The following is a 12,259-nucleotide window of genomic DNA, read 5'->3' on the forward strand; positions in this document are numbered from 1 at the left end:
AACGGTTGAGCGTGTCGCGAATTTATTTTGATTTAACCAAAAAACGTCGAATCATATTTGTTTCCGATTAGAATTAAAATTTAGTCGTTAATTGAAAAAAAACAAAACAAATTAATTAATTATTTATATCAACTTTTGAGTTTGCTTGAGCTGATTAAATTAGTATTAATGCGGTCGCCACGTGCTTTCTCAATAGCCGGAGCACATGTGTGGGTTACATTTTAAAACGCGTAACAGTCCGTCTCAAAAGACGTCCCTGCGTTGGGGCGACTGCTGCTAATCTCCAAGATATTCCTGGCTAAAAACGCGCTGTTTCCTATATTAATAAACTGCTAGTTCAATTCGTGACGTCTGTGATCTGATCATAGTAAAAATTAGTCGCAACTAATATAAAAATAACTCACTTGTTTAGGAAATGTTGCATAAGCCAAGGCGCATTTGATTGGCGCGCGCATTTGCCGTCGTTAAAAGCAGCCAAGACATAACTTAACGCCTGCTTTGAACTTGGCACACTCACACACTCACACGCAAACACGCTCACACACACGCGCGCACACTTAAAGGTTTTACCACAACAAAGGTGAGTTCGATTGCCCGCAAATGCAGCGGGACATGCGCAAAGATTGCGGCCTTCTCTCTCTGCCCGCCTTTAGGAGCAGCGCTGCCCCTTGGAAGCTCTCTTGTTGTTGTTGCTGTTGTTGTTGTTGTTTAATTGCAGTTTATTTTGTGAATGAAGCTTTGCTCGCTCGCTTGTTGTTGTTGCGCATCGGGTTAGATATACTTAACTCATATAGATATCAGAGCTGCAAGCCCAATCAAAATGTTCACAATGGTTCGCCTTAGGGTTCGGTTCAGGGCTGTAAAGAAACAGGGCTGCAAATTAAAATAAAAACAAGCCCTGCTTGTGTTTATTTATTTATTATTTATTTATTAACCAATTATCTTAGCTTAAAAATATTACATTAAAAACCTAACAGAAAATATGAACTTAAAGAAAATGTAAAACTAATTAGTTTTAAATGAGTTCAAACCTTGCATGGTTGTGTCACAATATTAATGAAACAATGATATGAATATTTATTTATTATTATTATTATTATTATTATTATTATTATTATTGTTATTATTATTGTTATTATTATTGTTATTATTATTATTATTATTATTATTATTATCATTATTATTATTATTATTATTATCATTATTATTATTATCATTATTATTATTATTATTATTATTATTATTATTATTATTATTATTATTATTATTATTATTATTATTATTATTATACCTTGAACCCATTAAAAATGGGTATAAGGGTATATTGTTTTTGTGCAAAATCCAAATGTATGTAACAGGCAGAAGTAAGCTTCTCCGACCCCATAAAGTATATATATTCTTGCTCAGCATCAATAGCCGAGTCGATCTAGCCATGTCCGTCTGTCTATCCGTCCGTCCGTCCGTCCGTATGTATGAACGCAAGGATCTCAGAACCTATAAGAGGTAGAGACTTAAAATTTTAGATGTAGATGCTGCGATATCCTGATATCCTGTTTTTTGGGCAATTTTGGTTAATAATAAGAGGTAGAGTCACCAAACTTGAGATATAGCTTCTAAAATAGAATATATATATGCATTTGATGTTGGAAGAAGAGTGTTCAGGGTATCCCCTAGTCGGGAGCTCCCGACTAGAACCTCTTACTTGTTTGGGTTTGATTTAAGTTTTGGTTCATAGTTAAAGATAAATTTTAGTTCCGTGCTCGAGCTGGTTCGGTTGCAACCCGATTCGCAGCTTTGAAAGATATACATTGATTTTTGAAATAAGTCTTAATTCTTATTGTAAATCTTCGCTTAGCAAATACTTGAATACATATATTATACTTAGTTTATGTCCATCCAGCCTGACTAATTGCCGGCTGTCGTTTAACATAATTAGTGAGAATCTTTTAAAACAGGTCGTATTGCAATTTGCTGCGTTGTTAGTTAATTGGGCGCCATTTAGAGGGACGGCAGGAGACCTAAAGGCTACGTAGCCAAGGCCATTGCAGAATGTCATTGCGCCTCATTTGGCTCACGGCTTATCCTTGGGCAAAGGTCAGTTGCGGGCGGTTGGCCTTGACTAAGGGGTGGGGAGAGGGGGCGGGGGCGTTTGGTGCTTAATTGAAAATCAAGGAGGAGGAACAGGCTGTCAAGGGTCAAGAATACCCCAGTTGTCATATAATAGAAGTTGTCTAACTCTTTTATTATTATGTAAATTATTAAATATTATTTTAATTACAAAATGGAAAGTTCGGCAAAACTAGTATTATTATAATTATTATTATCTTTTCGAAAAGTTTTGATTTCAATTTCTATATTTATGTATAACATTTAATGCTGGATCGATTATTTCTATTAGATAATATAGTACTGGGATTTGGTAATTAATTTATTAATAATTAAATCAAAGTAATTAATTTATGAATAATTAAATTAAGATATGCACAGCCTGCAATAAGAATTTGTATTTATGTAGTTAGCTACGAAACTGAGAGATTAGTTCAAGCTGGAGCTGTATTCTTGTGTGCGTTGCATATACCCTGCGCATATACCCTCTGCTAGGTTATATTAAGTGCAATCTGAGCGCATGCTCAACTATTTATAATTATGCTCTAGGTCAATCCTGACTCCCCTCTCCCCTTGCAACCCGCAGCTGAAAGGTCAGACCTCTATTAATTAACAAGCAGAAGGACAGGACAGAAATCCTCCTAAACGCAACAAGATGATCAACATAGCCGGCGTCGCGAGCATTATACTCTTTTATGCGCTCATCCTGGTCGTGGGCATTTGGGCTGGCCGCAAAAAGCAGGCGGGCAATGATTCCGAAGAGGAGGTCATGCTGGCGGGTCGCTCCATTGGACTCTTTGTGGGCATCTTCACCATGACAGGTGAGTAGGATGCAGCTATGAATCCCTGACTATGACAATCCGTATAACTAACTATTCCTAGCTACTTGGGTGGGCGGCGGCTACATAAACGGCACGGCGGAAGCGATATACACCTCGGGCCTGGTCTGGTGCCAGGCGCCGTTCGGCTATGCGCTCAGCCTGGTCTTTGGTAAGATTCCATACTCCTCTTCTATATAGATAGATAGTTTTTATATATTCCCTCTTTCAGGTGGCATCTTCTTTGCCAATCCCATGCGCAAGCAGGGCTATATAACGATGCTGGATCCTCTCCAGGATTCCTTTGGTGAGCGCATGGGAGGCCTCTTGTTTCTGCCTGCGCTTTGTGGCGAGGTATTTTGGGCAGCTGGGATTCTGGCTGCACTGGGCGCCACCTTGTCCGTCATCATAGACATGGATCATCGCACCTCGGTCATTCTGTCCTCGGGCATTGCCATATTCTATACGCTCTTCGGCGGCCTCTACTCGGTGGCCTACACGGATGTCATCCAGCTGTTCTGCATCTTTATCGGGCTATGGATGTGCATACCGTTCGCGTGGACTAATGAGCATGTGCGCAGCCTAAGCGACATGGAGGTGGACTGGATTGGTCACGTGGAGCCCAAGATGCGCTGGTTCTACATCGACTACGGGCTGCTCCTGATCTTTGGCGGCATACCCTGGCAGGTGTACTTTCAGCGCGTGCTCTCCAGCAAGACGGCGGGCCGGGCCCAGCTGTTGTCGTACGTGGCCGCCGCCGGCTGCATCCTGATGGCCATTCCACCCGTGCTCATCGGCGCCATAGCCAAGGCGACCCGTAAGTGCCACGCCCAACTGATTCCCAGCTAAGTCTTGGCTAACTTTTGTATTCTCTTGCCAGCTTGGAACGAGACGGAGTACACGGGTCCGTACCCCTTGACCGTGGACGAGACCAGCATGATCTTGCCCATGGTGCTGCAATATCTGACGCCCGATTTCGTCTCCTTCTTTGGCTTGGGCGCCGTCTCCGCCGCGGTCATGTCCTCGGCTGACTCCTCCGTGCTGTCCGCCGCGTCCATGTTCGCACGGAATGTTTACAAGCTGATATTCCGCCAGAAGGCATCCGAAATGGAAATCATTTGGGTAATGCGCGTTGCCATCGTCATCGTCGGCATACTGGCCACCATTATGGCCCTGACCATACCCTCCATTTACGGACTCTGGTAATTGCTTAGCCCAATCCCGATTGACAGCTCAGCTGCTTAAAGACCTTCTTTCTGCAGGTCCATGTGCTCCGATCTGGTCTACGTCATTTTGTTTCCGCAGCTGCTGATGGTCGTCCACTTCAAGAAGCATTGCAATACCTACGGCAGCCTGGCGGCCTATATTATAGCCCTGTTCATCCGACTGTCCGGCGGAGAGTCCATCCTGGGCCTGCCCGCCCTTATACACTATCCGGGCTACGATGTGGAGACGAACACACAGCTGTTTCCCTTCCGCACCATGGCCATGCTGATCAGCCTGATCACGCTGGTCTTTGTCTCCTGGTGGACAAAGTGAGTATTCCCCCCGGGTCTTAACCCAATTATCCAATGTAAACCGTCTCCCCCGCGGCAGAATGATGTTCGAGTCCGGCAAACTGCCGCCCAGCTATGACTATTTCCGCTGCGTGGTCAACATACCGGAGGATGTGCAGCGCGTGGGCGATCCGGCCGAGTCCGGGGAGCAGCTGTCCGTCATGGCAGGCCCCCTGGCGCGCTCCTACGGCGCCGCCACCATGGCCGGCAAGGATGAGCGCAACGGACGCATCAATCCGGCCCTAGAGTCCGATGACGACTTGCCCGTGGCCGAGGCGAGGCGCCTCAATCAGCAGACGGCCCAGTCGCAGGTGCAAAAGATGCTCGACTCGGCCACAGGCAAGGCTGGCGGAGGCGGCGGTCAATGTCAGGGCATGGCCATGCCCACGCCGGAACAGGACAATACGGTCTTCTGAGCGGGGTCCGCCTGATTTTAGTGCGCCGAAAAGTTACTACAATTTATGTTTGAGTTGGGCTTCTTTTTCTTTTTTTACATCACGTATGATGTATATGATGCATATATGATGTACGTTAAACACACAAGTGCTCAGGTATATAGTGCAGAATGTTGCGTTTAAAGTTTATAATTATGTTGCCAAAGTTTTAACATAGTGTTTTGTAGAGGCTTTTTTTACGTTCCTTTATTTTATTTAATAAATTTATTTTAATAATAATTTTTAATTTAGGAGGCTTTGCATAGAGTAAATGGAATACATATACTTCAATTGACGCATAACCAAATGTATAAATGTTATATATAGCGATAAACTGATCGATAAACGTGAAATCGATAAAAACATATCAATGAAAAACTGAAAGCAACTGAAAACATATCAAATGCATTTCCCCCATTTTGCGCGAGAAATGCATTCAAAATACGTATTATTCAATAGAGTTTAAAGAAGAAGAGCGAATAATATACCTATAATTAGTATATATAACTATATATAATATACATTTTATTCTGTCACGTTTGTGTTGTTTGTGTCATTTGATGTAGTTGAACAAGTTTGGCAATTTTATTGATTCTATGAAATTTAGATGCATATAATGTGAATCATGTGTCCTTCCACGAAGCAACAGAAAATGAATCAAAGCTGACTAAACGTACAGAAAGAATTGAAAGAAATATTCGATTGAAGTGCAATAAATAACGAATACATATCAACTATGCAACTGAAGAATATAAGGAATATAAAGCAAACGATTTTTAGCTGCTCTCAAAGAGCAAAATATATCCTCCCCAACCCCCAAAAAAAACCCAAACATATTCGAGATGTTGCCTCATAGTACCTACAATTACCATATACATACACATGTTTATAAAATATATATAAAACTATATAATATATAGAGAAGGCAATTGAATTTAGAAAGTTTATACCCAGATATTTGCAATTGGAATACAAACCCATTTAAAGATACTCCACATTTGTTTCCAATTTGCCAATTTTCATAAAATTTTCTTATTTTCTTATCAATTCTACCGGCTCGTTTGTTAAACTTGGAACAGATTTAATATATCTAATACTATATAATATATGTGTTATATAAAAAACTTGATAATGTTTAAGTACTTAAATGTTGACTGCTTTTTGATTGAACTTTATATGAGAAAATTGATAAAGTAAAAAAAAGAGAGTCCAAAGATATGGCATACTATATATACTATATATCTGTTCTTGCTGTTGTTACCTGCTGTTAATTGTTATTTGTCTCTTGGTTTTTTGCCTATTATCTGAGAGTGTGTAGCTCTTGCTAAATACTTAGTCAAAGCTCGTAGCTAATACTTATGCAAAATTGTTTGTGCAACTCTTTAGCCATGGTTAATGGAACTGCGGAATTTGCCAGTGTTTAAGTTTGAAGTTAACTCACCTTTTTGTATATATAGGAAAAAGTAACTTAATTGCAATTGTTTAAGCAAATTACTAACAACAACAACAAAACCACCAACTATGTTATGTATTACGATATTACGGGATGAGCAATGAATTGAACTAACCAACTAATTAATATGGCAATTATAGGGTATCAGTGCCGTCGGACATTTCACGTTCACCCATTATTGTTGTCTAATTAATTGATGTATACATAGATACCCATTAGCGGCATATTACAATTATGTTACGATATATTACGAGCGACTTTACGATATACAAAAAAAAAAATATATATATATATATACGATCAAATTATACCGAAAAAAAACGAGATACATATCAATGTTAAAAGCATAGCAAAAGGAAAATTAAAAAAAAAATAAACGAGGGAATAAAAAAACGTATTTAATAAACAAATATATATATATATATTAAAATGGTTTCTCTGTTGATGCAAATGCCGTGTAATTATTTATTCTATTTCGCAAGTTAACCGTATTTATTTATTTACATGTAATCTCAGGTTATGCAATAACAACAAAAACAACAAACAACAAACAAAAGCTGCCTAATGACAAATTTAAAACAATGGAACTCTATTATCGTAAGCGGAAATTTCCCATCATAAAAATGCAGTTTCCAGTAGTTGGCGAGCTGCGCGGGAAGCTGATGGAAGCTGGGGGAAGCAGCCGCATCCAAGTTAAATAGCAAATGGCAATTGGACCCAAGCTACCGAAGCAGCAGCAGAAGATCACAGAGAGAAGATCATCTGACGCTGGAGCAGATGTCGGCCTATGTGAAGTATATTGTAGCTCTTAGAAGTTAATTAGTTTACTAATTCACCAAGGTACACGGGAAAAAAAACGTTGGTTTAGTTAAATTACTTTACTTTTTTTAAATTTTAAATTAAATTAAGAAGTTAACTTCATTTAAGACGTTCTGCTTTAAAGTTCACAAACTTCAGATCGCTCTAGTCACAACTTTATTTATTTTTTTTATTTTTATTTTTAAATTTTAAATTAAATAAGAAGTTGACTTCATTTTAAGCGGTTTGTTTTATAGTTCACAAACTTCAGATCGCTCTGGTCACAATTTTATTAATTTTTTATTTTTATTTTTAAATTTTAAATTTTAAATTAAATAAGAAGTTGACTTAATTTTTAGCGGTTTGCTTTAACGTGTACAGACTTCAAATCGCGCTAAAGACAATTTTATTTTTTTGGAATTTTTAAAATCAAATATTTGAGATTATTTTTAAAAATTTTATTTTTTGTTTCCAATTTAATTGCTCAAAAGCTGTAAAATTAAAGTGAATTAGTTAGAAATTTCTGGCTCTAGCTTATTTATTTACTTATTTATTTATTTATTTATTATTGTACTTATTTATATATTTATGCATATATTTATTCATTTATTTATTTAATTATTTATTCATTTATTTTTATATTTATTATAAATATTTTTTCCTTTTGCAATCATCAACTGAAAAATAGTAAAAATATCTCTCATCTAGAATTCATTATTTTATTTAAGTTTATTTTTAAGACAGCCGAAAGGTGCCCCAGCTAAGTCTTAGTCGTGTAACATTAACTATTTTAAGTTGGGCTCATTATGCTGCTGCACTTGTGCAATTAACTTCTACTCTTAATTAGATACAAGCCGCAACAAGTTACTGCGGGCCGCCTCATCACAAGTTCATATCTGGCGTCGCACAAGAATTGCCCTCTAATTGATGTTGTTGCTGCTGTCGTGGATGTTGCTGCTGCTGTCTCTGTGCTGCACATGTTGCTGGCAGCTAAATATCCGGTATTTTTCAAGATATTTGCATAGTAATCGCCAAAGCCTTCAACTGTCATTCGGCTGACTGTTTGCTGCCAATTAGCAGGGCGGAAGAATTTCATGAATGTCATGAGAGGAAGTGAGAGGAAGTAATCGCGAGATCTCACTGAAGAAGTGGCGTTCCAACAGGTCAAATAACAGGAGTACGACTAGAAAATACCCTATATCCAGCTTGTGGAAAGGCGAAGGTATTTAGCTTTGATGTATTCTTAACAAAACTTAGAATTTAAGAATATTAAAAACACGTAGCTGCATATCGATATTTATCGATTTCGAGGAAATATATCCTATATGCAGCTTGTGGAAAGGGGAAGGTATTAAGGTATATAAAATATTCTTAATCTGTGAAGTGCTTTTTTAAATGTTGATGTATGCTTAAGGGAAAGTATCCGTAAATCGATAGTTATCGATTTCAATACTTTCTAAAAAGTCTCCCAGATAAACTTCATGGGATCGGAGACACCTTTTTCCACCTGTTGCATACTCTGCCCCTTTTTTGCCCATTTAAACATTTTGTTATTTTTTTTAGAAATAATTGTCTCTTCTTCTTTATTAAACAATCGATAAGTATTATGTCTAACGCATGTTACAACTAATATTGGGGTCGTACAGCGGGGTCGAGATTCTCTCAAGATGCGAATAATTTACAATTGAGGTTTAGTTTTTTTTTTTTCTGGAGCAGCGGATGAATTGGGATGAAATGCAGCTGGGACGGATTGGGAGACTGTGGATGTGGGCACGAGCATTCTAAGGCACTGGATCGAATATTTTACCCGACTCTCCGACTCCCGTCTCACTTCTTGCGGTAGGTGTAGCCGCCGTTGGAGCTGTAGCCCTGCTGTATGGTCTCTGGCACCTGGCTGGGCGCCGAGTAGGCGTAGCCGGAGTCTTGGGCGGGTGCGCCGTAAGAGGAGGCGGGACCGCTGGGAATGCTATCGCCATTGGGCGCGCCATAGCTGCTGGAGGGAGCTGCTGCGGGTGCATTATAGGAGGAGGAGGGGCCCGTGGAGTAGCTGGATGATGAGGAGGATGATGAAGAGCTGGAGCCGAAAGATGATCCGCCATGAGAGCTAAAGCCGCCGGAAGATGGTGCACCATATGTGCTGGAGGGGGCCGCCGGATAAGGTCCACCGCTGCTTCCACCTGCACTGGGTGCGGAATAAGAGCTGGAGGGAGCCGGTGCTCCATATGAGCTGGAGGGTGCAGCAGGATAGGGTCCTCCACTACTTGCTCCAGGGCTTGGTGCAGAGTACGAGCTGGATGGAGCTCCATATGAGCTGGAAGGAGCAGATGGATAAGGTCCACCACTGCTTGATCCTGAGCTAGGAGCCGAGTAGGAGCTTGAAGGAGGTTTCGGTGCACCATATGAATTAGAGGGAGCTGAAGGGTAGGATCCACCGCTGCTAGAGCCGAGGCTTGGTGCAGAGTAGGAGCTGGATGGCGCTGAAGGGGCTGAGTATCCACCCGATGGAGCAGAGCTTGGCGCTCCATACGAGCTGGAGGGTGCGGCAGGATAGGGACCACCACTGCTGGCTCCGGGACTCGGTGCAGAGTAGGAGCTGGATGGAGCACCATATGAGCTGGAAGGAGCAGATGGATAGGGTCCTCCGCTGCTCGATCCCGAGCTAGGAGCCGAGTAGGAGCTGGATGGGGCGGAGGCATAGGAGCCACCACTGCTGGCGCCCGAGCTGGGTGCCAGGTATGAGTTAGAGGGAGCCGGAGCCGAGTAGGAGCTGGATGGGGCAGAGCTTGGTGCACCATACGAACTGGAAGGTGCTGCGGGATAGGGTCCACCTGATCCCGAGCTGGGAGCCGAGTAGGAGCTGGAGGGTGACGAAGCATACGATCCACCGCTGTTCGCACTTGGGCTGGGTGCGGAGTACGAGCTGGAGGGACCAGAGCTGGGTGCGCCATAAGAGCTCGAAGGAGCAGCTGGATAAGGTCCACCGCTGCTTGATCCTGGGCTAGGAGCAGAGTAGGAGCTGGATGGGCCAGAGCTGGGTGCACCATATGAACTGGAAGGGGCTGCCGGATAGGATCCACCGCTGCTGGCGCCCGGGCTCGGTGCGGAGTAGGACGAGGAAGGTGCACCATAGCTGGAAGATGGCGGCGAAATCGGATGGAAGGAGCTCGAGCTGGAAGGAGCGCCGTATGATGAGGAGGGTGGCGCCGGGGCGGCTGGGCCGGAGGTGTAGCCGCTGCTGCCCAGGGTCTGCGTCTTGGAGGGAGCGCCGTAGTTGGTCGCAGGCGCCGAGGGTGACGGCAGGAAGCTGCTCACGCTTGGAGCACCATAGCTGGAGGAGGGACGAGCTGGCGTGCCATAGCTGCTGGATGGGGGAGCCTGCTTGGGTGGACCGTACCTGGACGAGGGTGGAGCTGGGGGTGCGGGTGCTCCGTAGCTTTGCGACGGCGGCGAAGATTTCGGCGGACCGTAGCTGCTCGAGGGACGACGCGATTGTTGTTTCCTGGGCGGTCCGTAGGATTGGCTGGGACGACTGGGCGGCGCGCCATAGCTAGAGGATGGGGGTGGAGCGGGACGAGCAGGTGGTCCATACGAGCTGGCAGGTGGTCCATACGAGCTGGAGGGCCTGTGTGCGGGCGCGGGATACGGACCACCCGAGGAGGAGCCGGGGCCGGGTGCCGAGTAGCTGCTGGACGGAGCTGGACGCGGATTAAAAGACGGCGCCGGGCCCGAGGCGGGCGGCAAGTAAGAGCTGGCCGGCGGTGCGCCATACTTGGACGAGGGTCGTCCGCCGCCGCCGGAGGAAGGCGGCAGGTACGCATTGTTCAGCGGCGGCTCCGCGGACACATCGACAAGCAGGAGGAAGGCGATGGCAACTACGCCAAAATGCTAAAGCGAAATACAAAGAAAAGCGTTGCGAAAATGAGGAAATTAGTTTTCTGTGCCAAGCCGACAAATGAGCCATGGCTTACCACGGCGAACGACGAGCTCATCTTGGCTTGGGTCTGCGAATTGGCCAGGCTGCAAAAAAAAAAACAGAGTGCGAAAGAAAGTAAATGGCCGAGTCGCAAGTCGAAGTAATAAATGAAGCTAAATGTTGCATAAGTTATTTATCTATTTTTTTATAATTTGTTTTAGTTTTCTTTTCTCATACGCATTATGGCTATTGACCGAAAAATGAGGCTCGTCAGGGGTCAGGGGTCAAGGGGCCTCAATCAGCGGCTCATCAATCTTGGCCCAGAGCCCAGAACTCCGGCTGCGCATCGCTTGGCCCCCAAATCTTCGCTTCGCTTTTACATAATTCACTTTTGCTTTGAGCACAAAAAAAAAGAAGAAAATCACACACGAAGTGAAACTTTTCCTTTATTGAATAAAGGGCTTTTCTCGTAAAAGCTTTTGAGTCGAGCGTGTGGGCGCATTCATGGATTTTATGACTTGGCATCAACTTTGACTGCAGCTGCAGCTCCTAATCCAAACGCTCGACAATCATTTTTCCTGCAGAGCTCTTGCCAATTATGCCAATGTTCACTTTCAATTGTTGTCTCTGTTGTTGTTGTTGTTGTTGTTGTCTTTGCTCATCAGTTGACGCTTTGTCTTTTTATTGCAAAAAACTGCAAAAGCAAATTGTAATTATTTTTCAAGCCCAACTTAAGTGCTGACAGCTTTGACCCGCTCACTGTGGCAATAACACATATTTTTCTTTTATGTGCCAACATTTCTAATTTGGCATTATGTAAGGCTCATGGCAGCAACTAACATGCATTGTAAATGCTCATGTTAAATGTCAAGCTGTGCGTTGAAATATTGCAAGCAAACTTTTTGTTATTGAACAACTTTTGTAATCAATAAATATTGCTTAAACGGATTCCTAAAAGCTGAAGAAATACTTGGTCTAAAATCCAGGCTGTAAACTTGATGCTAAGCATGCGTATAGTAACTTTAGTAATGTTCTTGGCAGCGGCTAACATGCATTGTAAGTGGTAATCAATGTACTTATTGATTAATCCGATTCCTAAAACCTGAAGCCATAGTTGCTCCAAAATCCAGGCTGTAAAACTGTGCCTGGTGTTAAACTTGACATGGCAACATGCATTGTAA

The 12,259-nt window shown here is 42.8% G+C and overlaps 2 protein-coding genes across 2 annotated transcripts; one reads left to right on the forward strand and one right to left on the reverse strand.

The window, feature by feature from the left end:
• Nucleotides 1-2,744: 2,744 nt before the first annotated feature.
• On the forward strand, nucleotides 2,745-6,735 carry LOC115759511 (high-affinity choline transporter 1). The gene is made up of 6 exons (XM_030700454.1): nucleotides 2,745-2,927; nucleotides 2,989-3,096; nucleotides 3,157-3,741; nucleotides 3,805-4,126; nucleotides 4,187-4,459; nucleotides 4,521-6,735. Exons 1-6 carry the CDS (start codon nucleotides 2,762-2,764, stop codon nucleotides 4,894-4,896), a joined length of 1,830 nt encoding a protein of 609 aa, XP_030556314.1. The 5' UTR covers nucleotides 2,745-2,761; the 3' UTR covers nucleotides 4,897-6,735.
• Nucleotides 6,736-8,992: 2,257 nt separating this feature from the next.
• Nucleotides 8,993-11,154, reverse strand: LOC115759655 (pro-resilin). The gene is made up of 2 exons (XM_030700644.1): nucleotides 11,134-11,154; nucleotides 8,993-11,050 (listed from the first exon to the last, which is right to left on the reverse strand). The coding sequence occupies exons 1-2, from the start codon at nucleotides 11,152-11,154 to the stop codon at nucleotides 8,993-8,995; spliced, it is 2,079 nt and encodes a 692-aa protein (XP_030556504.1).
• Nucleotides 11,155-12,259: the final 1,105 nt, after the last annotated feature.

The sequence above is a fragment of the Drosophila novamexicana genome, unplaced genomic scaffold (assembly GCF_003285875.2).
Source record: "Drosophila novamexicana strain 15010-1031.04,08,12 unplaced genomic scaffold, DnovRS2.1 tig00000308-arrow-arrow-pilon, whole genome shotgun sequence".
Classification (NCBI taxonomy): Eukaryota; Metazoa; Arthropoda; class Insecta; order Diptera; family Drosophilidae; genus Drosophila; species Drosophila novamexicana.

What these genes read in the sequence shown, in the direction of transcription:
- LOC115759511 (XM_030700454.1), top strand. Translation starts at nt 2,762, where the DNA reads ATGATCAACATAGCCGGCGTCGCGAGCATTATACTCTTTTATGCGCTC. An exon ending in GGGCATCTTCACCATGACAG is followed by an intron (nt 2,928 to 2,988) that starts GTGAGTAGGATG and finishes AACTATTCCTAG; the next exon opens with CTACTTGGGTGGGCGGCGGC. An exon ending in CCCTCCATTTACGGACTCTG is followed by an intron (nt 4,127 to 4,186) that starts GTAATTGCTTAG and finishes TTCTTTCTGCAG; the next exon opens with GTCCATGTGCTCCGATCTGG.
- LOC115759655 (XM_030700644.1), bottom strand. Translation starts at nt 11,154, where the DNA reads ATGAGCTCGTCGTTCGCCGTG. An exon ending in TGAGCTCGTCGTTCGCCGTG is followed by an intron (nt 11,051 to 11,133) that starts GTAAGCCATGGC and finishes ATTTCGCTTTAG; the next exon opens with CATTTTGGCGTAGTTGCCAT.